Source organism: Macrobrachium nipponense, chromosome 45, assembly GCF_015104395.2.
Source record: "Macrobrachium nipponense isolate FS-2020 chromosome 45, ASM1510439v2, whole genome shotgun sequence".
Classification (NCBI taxonomy): domain Eukaryota; kingdom Metazoa; phylum Arthropoda; class Malacostraca; order Decapoda; family Palaemonidae; genus Macrobrachium; species Macrobrachium nipponense.
Genome location: NC_061105.1, coordinates 41,008,804 through 41,017,435, shown reverse-complemented (window position 1 = coordinate 41,017,435; position 8,632 = coordinate 41,008,804). Strand labels below are relative to the sequence as shown.

The following is an 8,632-nucleotide window of genomic DNA, read 5'->3' as shown; positions in this document are numbered from 1 at the left end:
AATGTGGTCTCCAAACCACCATTGTCTTTGAGTAACTAATCAATCATTTTACCAAATTCTTCATTTTTTATTTTTGCTTGCGAAAATAAACGAAACAGTTTCCAGTTACTTCTTTTTTTATGAATGAAAAGAGATCGCACAAAATCCGGTCCATTCTGGTTTAAAACCTCTAAATACCCTCACGTACATTTCCCTCAGTCAACTACCTATTCCTCCAATTTCTTGAGCTTTGAAGAGAACTTTAACCTATCCGCCCGTTTCTTTGTTTTGAAAAGCTTACATCTATTCCTCCGCGTTCTTTGCTCTGAAATGACTTAATCCATTCGTTCGTTTTCTTTATCATTGAGATTTTAATCTATTCTTCTGTTTTCTTTTGCTTTGAAATGTTTAACTCTTCTCCTCCGTTTTCTTTTGCTTGGAAGAGACTTTAATCTGTTCCTCCGTTTTCTTTTGCTTTGAAGAGACTTGAATCTATTCATCCGTTTTCTTTTGCTTGGAAGAGACTTTAATCTGTTCTTCCGTTTTCTTTTTCTTGGAAGAGACTTTAATCTATTCCTCTGTTTTCTTTTGCTTTAAAATGTCTAAATCTATTCCTCCGTTTTCTTTTGCTTTGACATTTTAAAATCTATTCCTCCGTTTTCTTTTTCTTTGAAGATACTTGAATCAATTCATCCGCTTCCTTTAGGTTTGGAAAGACTTTGATCTACCATTCAACTTTGAAAAGATTGTAATCGTTTCTCCATCTCCCTCCATAATTAAAGTGTTCGCGAGGTGTTATCTTGGGGGATAAGTGAGGCTCGACTCCTGATCGACTTCGTCACCAGAGCTGACACTGGCTTCTACAGGTTGCCTGGCTACCAACGAAAAAACGTCGTGGGGACTTCCAAACCAGTGAAAACAGCTGTCGTCGTCACTCGTGAGTTTAAATACACGCGTTTGAAATATTACACAACGCTTCTAATACGCTTTAACCAAGAGTTTCTCTCACTGAAATCTATCTCACTTGTACTGTCCACCCAGAGGCACCAGAACCGTTGGAAGAGGAACCCTTCAGGGACGACCTCCCGAACAGACCATGGGCCAAGTTGGGCGGGACGGGGCGCCTCGAGTGTTTCGTAAAAGCGGCGCCGGCGCCCAATTTTCGCGGACCAGTAATGAAGATCGAGTCTTGTTTAACAGTCGTAAATACTTCGTGAGGGGGCCGCATGTAAGAATGAGAAATTACCGTCATTAATCACTGCTGTATCAATAATAATAATAATCAATAATAATAATAATAATAACAATAATAATAATAATAATAATAATAATAATATCTGGTATTACTATGCTTTCATATTTCACCCAATGGCTTTAATTATTATAATATCAAAATAACTCCCATTCGTGACATTAATTTTAAATTTATTTAAAGTTGACAATTCATAATGTAAGATACAAACTGTTAAATTCGAGGAAATCTCAAATTCTCCAGAAATGTTTTCTATACAGAGCTTTGTCCTGTTCAATGTATTGACTTTGTACCAAATTTCTACATGGAAACAAAATCATCTCCAACATTACTTTTCATTTAACTACCTTGTTCATTGATATTTGCCACAAACGTAGTAAAAGCCACGTAAAATGTAAAAAAAAAAAAAAAAAAAAAAAAAAAAAAAAAAAAACTTTCATTCACGCACTTTCTTTTCAGCTAATAGATGGGTTAGCAGAGTGGTCTTCTGTGCTGGAAATAAGGAGCGTCACAGACAAGGACTACACGACGTATACGTGTACTGCATCGAATTACATGGGAACTTTGACCTCCAACCACACGCTCGGCCCTGCCATTCCACCCCTCCAGGCATATAACCTCAGCGTGAGTACTCCAGGGTTTTAAGGCTAAGCTCTAGATTCTGATGAATAAAAAAGGAATTGACGAAGGCCTCAGTTTTCATCAAGTATGTCTACGAAGTATTCAAACGAAAGTCTCTTCATCAAGGCCAGGAAAATCTCCTCCAATTACTTAGATTAGCTTCTACGAATGACGAATTAAGGTGCTAATCACCTCTGACACGTTCTCCAACAGGTCGTTAGCGTCATGGGTACCACTGCTTTACTCACCTGGATTCCACCGAGTCAAAGGAACCACGCCTCAGGATATACACTTAGATATCGGCCGCTACACGATGAGGAATATCTATACTCTGTTTTTTTTCATCTGTCCATCCGGCTGTGGGGTTTTTGTATGGTAACACTGCGTCCCGGGCTTTAAATAGTTACGCTACGTGTAAGTTTTAGGTAATAAAAGGATATTTGGTGTACATTTGCAACTGAAAAGTGTTTTAAATTATTTTACTGTATGCGAATTACACCATATATTTCGAAATAGGTTATTGTTATTATTTGTTTAATGTAAGCTCCCTTTCGGGGTGGCGAATGAACAGCCAGACGCAGTGGCGGGAAAATTGCTTCTCTCGCTGTTCACTACGGCAAGATGTCAACGTATTACTTCATTATACGTAAGTATATCAGTATGTACTGTTGATTTTTTATAAAGTGCGTTTCAGCCAGATACGATATGACTTAACTTTAGGTTTAGCATATGTTTGATGGAATGTTGCGTATTGGCTGTTCCATTCGCCACCCCGAAAAGGCAGCTTACATTCGACAATAATAACAATATTCTATTTCGAATATTAACGGTGTAATTCGCATACAGTAAATTATTAAAACACTTTTCAGTTGCAAATGTACAACCAGATATCCTTTATTTACCTAAAACTTACACAGCGTAACTATTCAAGCCCGGGACGCAGTGTTACCATACAAAAACAAAACCCCACTGGCGGATGGACAGATGAAAAAAAACAGAGTATAGTAAGTTGCTACTGCTTTTAATGTCGAATCTACTTCCCTTGCCAATATTTTACGGCCAAAGGGAATTATAAATGAGGTATCTCGTGCGGGGCAGATGCACTTATGTGTAATTCCCTCTGGGTGTCAGGCATATGGTAATGTGAAGTCGATACTGGGGAGAATTTGTTGATTCATTTAAAATATGAGAGTATAAAAATTGCCCTCTCTCTCTTCTCTCTCTCTCTCTCTCTCTCTCTATATATATATATATATATATATATATATATATATATATATATATATATATATATATATATATATATATATATATATATATATATATATATATATATATATATATATATATATATATATATATATATATATATATATATATATATATAATTATCAACAGACAATCCCATTCGAAACAGAAATAAATTTCAGACTCACACTAGAAACAAACCCAGGTCTTTTCAAATTAAAAGACAAGTCTGCTGCAACCAAAGCCACATGCTCACATATATATACATATGTATCCATCCACATACATGTGTGTATGTGTGCACGGTTGTATACCTGTCTCATCTAGAAACTCAACTCTTTTCAGCGTCAGAATGTAGAAGGCCGCGGAACTACGACGGTGCAGATCCAAGGACTGTCCCCCGGAGCCACGTACGAATTTGCTATCCGGACTTACAACAGCCAGGGTACTTCGGACTTCACGTCCCCTACGACAAAAGTCACCATACGGGTAACGCGAATTCTCATATCCTATTTTCGCTAAAGTCACTCGGCTAAGTCTAAATGGAACGTCTGTAATCGATAGGTATAATGGCACTTGTGCAACCGAAAATAATGATTTCACTTTGTTTATTCTTGGTCCTAGTAAACATTGTAAAGACAGTTATTAGTGAGCTGAACTTTCATAGAGTAAAATTACCTACAACAAAAATGTGATAATAATGAGCCTCAGTAACTAAAAACTAATTATGATTTGAATTGAACAGGTAAGCTAAAAATTAAAATGAAATATGACAAACAGAACATGGAGTTAAATAGTGCTTCTTCTAATATCCGATGTAGAAACCGGAAATAATTTTTATTTACTCGTACTATGAAATTCTGTTTACCTCCAAAGTACATATCTCCCTTAACAGACAAAATCAGCATTTTTATATAACTGAATTTCTCATGACACACCCGATTTCTCGCTCAGGCGTGGTGGAAGAAGCAGCAAGTAGCAGCAGGCAACCTCGCATGCCCCGTCTGACCCTTCTGCTAAGTCCCTGACTGGGGCAGCCCTTTTGGTCCTAAACATATCCATCATTATCTGCTTCATCAGACGCTTCGCCACGAGCAGGAATACTCCAGGTACTGTTTTGGGGACCTTCACTTTTCATGAAATGAATACCCCAGGTATTATTGTGTTTGGGTCCTTCAGTTTTCATAAAATGAATACCCCAGGTACTGCATTTGGGTCCTCCACTTTTCATAAAATGAGTAGACAAGGTTCTGCTTTTAGGTTCTCCACTATTTATAAAATGAATACCTTAGGTAATGCTTCGGGTCTTTCGCGTTACTTAAAATAAAAATAGTAATGATGAATAATATGGAATGAAGTAATAAATTTTACAATTTTGTCTGTTCTCTCAACAGCTTCTTCTTATAAAACTGCGATTTCTGAGACGCACACACCAGCCTCAACTCCCGCGATGACCACAGATGACGACGAAGAGATGAAATCAGGTGGCCCTGAAAGTGTTACCACTGCAGCCCAATACCAGGCATGGTGATAATGAAACTGTTCTTGATCCTTGAAGTACTGTCTATTACCATTTTGCATTTTCCAGGGTGAAAATTATCTTAGGGATATCTATATTATTCCCCCATTTCCAATAAATAGATTGTGAATTATTTTCATTTTTTCTTAGACATCTTTGGCCTATCTGTTTCAGAATGTTGAAACCATTCTTCCGTAACACAGAAAAAAAAAATTGGCAATGTCTTGATGATTTTAATATTTTTCATTCAGTGGATTCTTTTCTTGCCTTCAGATGACTCGGCAATCTTCAGACGTAAAAGATGATGGAGGTAGTCCACGAATAACAAATATAATCCATCACTACAGCACAGATATCACAGAGACTTCAAAACCAAAAGACAAGCAGCTGCCAAACGTTCTCCCTTCTGCCGAGTTTATCACCATCGACAGTCCAACTAACAACAGCAAAAGTGCCTTAATGAATGGTGGTCTGAACATTCGGAGTCCAGTATCTTCAAACACAGAGCCTGAACAAGTAAAGTACTTCTGCCCAGATAGTACACACCAGTTAGATGACAACATATCAAACCAGATGAGAGTAGAGGCCCAAGACATTCCAGATGTGTGCCCAAAAAACTCAGGGTCAAGTCATTCATTTATTCGTCAGCAGAGCCAGGAAGGTCCTTGCCAGGAGGATGACAGAGTTTCCCTGACGTCGCACCAGAGCAACACTTCCTATGTTAATCTTCCCGATCAGGTGCATGGCATTGCAAGACATACATCAGTAAACCTACGTCGTCAAGATAGTACAAGTCCCACCCCAGTGGGTCTGCGAGGGCAAGACAACATGAGTCCTATCCCAGTGGGCTTACATCATCAGGATAGCATAAATCTTCCACCAAAAGGCTTGCACCACAAAGATCGAATGAGTCCTACCCTGAAAAGCTTTCAAAGGCAAGACAGCCTCAGTCCAACCCCCTCTTTGCCTCATATTCTTCCAGCTTCAAATAAGCCACATGTTCCATCTCCGTCGACATTCTGCCCGAATAAAACATCTCAATATGGTATGCATCAGAGACAGCCACACACTAAGCAACATCAGCACCCTGGACCTCAAGGATGCTTACACCACCATGGGCATCATAATGGCTTTGAAAAGCAGCAACAGGATCGCAATCACCAAACACACCTAGAATATCGCCAAAGGCTGCCAGTACAAGAGACAGAAAGAGGGATTACACAATACTGCAATACAGATTCAAACAGAACTCCACCAAGCAGGTCCTTACTGCCACCAGCCATCGCACCCTCGACAACACTCAGAGCCTCAGGGACACCTAGGGCATCAACAAACCCCATCAAATCAAATGCATCATCGCGGGTATCAAGGTAGAACTTATCCGCAGCAGAATCTCCACAGTGTACCTCATCAAAACCCGCCGTACAGATACCGTCCCCCGAGTACATTTACCAGCCCAGCACTCGTCACCTCATGTTATCATCACTCCGTAGAAGAGCCACATTTAGAACACTCCGCTAAAGTAGCAAGTGAGCCTCCTAACAGTAGACATAGCCCCATTTCTCACACCCAGAGGGACTACCAGTATACAATACCCTTTCAAGAAGAGGGCTGGCGTGGAGGACACTCACAGCTTCCTGCTGCAGAGCAGCACCAACTGCAGTGCATTAGGGAGGAGCCTAGCAGTGACCCCTTGGGAGGAGCAGATCTCAAATCCTGTATAGCAGAAACCAACTGTGATGACGAGGGGGAAAGGGCGCACGACGAATCTTCTCATGGTAAGTCAGCATCTTGAGATAAACCCAAACAACAAGAAACACAAACGGGGAGAGGACTTGGTGATGACCCAGAGATGGATGACATTGTTAACTGCATGTAAGGGGCACATGAGTTTGCGTTATTTTTCCGTATCTAGGATAGAATATAGTTTCTTGTCCAGTTGAGACAGAGTGGACATTAGCAAGAAGTCAAGGAAGGAAGACGAAGCAGTGCGTACAGAGTTAATGGAGCAGAGCCAGTTTCCATTGTTATGGTTAATTTAGCCGGTTCAACAACTTATTCAGATGCGTATATATAATCTGACGGTTAAGGTGGTAGAAAAGTAAAACTCAATAAAAGTATATTAAAGAAAAAACAAGGGGATAAAAAGAACCGCAACATGAAGGATATTAAATCAATTCTGAGGTTATCAGCAGTAATATTTCTGATTCTCGATATTGCATTTCAAAAATACGTAACGATTGATACGCACACGCAAGCAACTAAACACTTTCAAAAATCTATATATAGGTCAAAATAACATTCAACAGCTAAAGACTATTGTGCTTGGGATCAATAAGTGAAACGATGGGATACGACTGTTACATAACCTCATTCTCTTAAAGTCCCCCTTTCGCGAAAACATTTTAACTCTCTCTCTCTCTCTCTCTCTCTCTCTCTCTCTCTCTCTCTCTCTCTCTCTCTGTGTGTGTGTGTGTGTGTGTGTTTTATACAGAAATGGATATGTACACGCACGCACATATATGTACACAAATTTATGTTTATGCGTGTCAGTGAATAAACAAATGAGAAAAAAAGAAAATATCACTGAAGAAAACTTCTATCTAAACTACAGGAGGAATTCCATTAAAAATTTATCTCTATTATTTTTCCAGATGTGTGAAGAAGGATCGAGGCAGCTGACAGAAAACATCTGTTAAATCTCTTTGGCAACAGAAAGATTTCTTTCACATTTTTGTACCGAATCATAAATTACCAGAATAGGTTTTATTCATGGAAACTTTAACTGAAGTATGTGTGTTCGTACGTAAAAAATATATATGATCTATTTTAAAGGTTGTTTTAATTTCCTCGGGTTCATTAAGTGTAAAGTTTTATTTATAACCTAAAGGAGCAGTAAATATAAAACTTACATAAGCTGATTAATGATTTGATAATCTCGTAATAAATACTAAAAAATTAGTAATAAAAGAACAGCAAGAGAAAATAAAAACAGAAGAAAAATCCGTAAAGAATAAAATTATTGAAAAATAAAATTATCTTAACAATCCTTAAAGAATAAAATTATTAAAAAATAAAATTATTTTTCACAAAATATTCATTTTCAGCCTCAAAATATTTTTCCCGTTATATTTAAGGCTCCAAAAATTCTTGAGAAAAGATTCAAAGAATTTTTCTCTTGGTGGATAAACAGAATCGACGTCCCAAAGATGGACGATAACTTTCAATTATGCAACATCAGGGAAAGGTCAAGATGGTAAAGGTGAGAGAGAGAGAGAGAGAGGGAGAGAGAGAGAGAGAGAATCAGCTTTAGCGTTTTGGAAGCATTTGCTGGAAACAAGATAAATTTAGCACCACAGTCACATCTGTTAAGGGAACGAATGGCGACAGATATGGTTCCCCATCAAAAAACGGAAAAATATTTGGGAAATATCCTTGTTGAGAGCCAGACAGACAGACAGACATATAGACAGAACAAGAAACTGAGGAACAACCATCAATAAATACACTGTAATCTGAATGTTTTCACTTATTCCTCCTGTTCCTGTAGCGTTTACTCTTTTTTATTCTTATGCCTAATTGGACCTTCCAGCTCTCTTGGGAACTAAAATAAAAGGATTAACTAATGTTAAATAAAGTAATGTTTTGTGTTTCATGGCTTTTGACTCATCCGAACTTTGACTTCTCAAAATCAGGAAGCAATTCTAAATCTTCACTTTCTAGTTCTTTCTTTGCAAAACGCGAAGAAAGGAAGAAATTCTGGCGATCTATAGCGTTCGAGAGGAGTGTTTTCTTTTTTTATTTCAGTCATTGGTAGTTTGGTACTTGGTCGAAGTACCTGGGAGTGCTCGGATGAACTGGGTCTCTCTCTCTCTTCGACATCACTGACCCATATATTTGTAACATCAACGAATTTTGTAAATCAATTTATATTTTCTCTTCCTCAATGATCTTTTGTCCATCTGACTGTCTGTCTGTCTGTCTGTCTGTCTCCAACGAGATAAAGTCTCCGT

General features: G+C 38.3%; 2 protein-coding genes across 2 annotated transcripts in view; one reads left to right on the top strand and one right to left on the bottom strand.

Annotated features, from left to right (window-relative positions):
- Nucleotides 1-1,207, bottom strand: part of LOC135214224 (nephrin-like) — a 6,480-nt gene extending 5,273 nt beyond the window's left edge. Inside the window, exon 1 of the mRNA XM_064248286.1 lies at nt 1,017-1,207. Within this exon, the coding sequence (XP_064104356.1) occupies nt 1,017-1,207 (191 nt within the window). The remainder of the gene's footprint in view (nt 1-1,016) is intronic.
- Nucleotides 1,208-7,872: 6,665 nt separating this feature from the next.
- The window catches only part of LOC135214223 (muscle, skeletal receptor tyrosine protein kinase-like), a 169,313-nt gene continuing 168,553 nt past the window's right edge, over nt 7,873-8,632 (top strand). The window contains exon 1 of the mRNA XM_064248285.1: nt 7,873-7,881. Within this exon, the coding sequence (XP_064104355.1) occupies nt 7,873-7,881 (9 nt within the window). The remainder of the gene's footprint in view (nt 7,882-8,632) is intronic.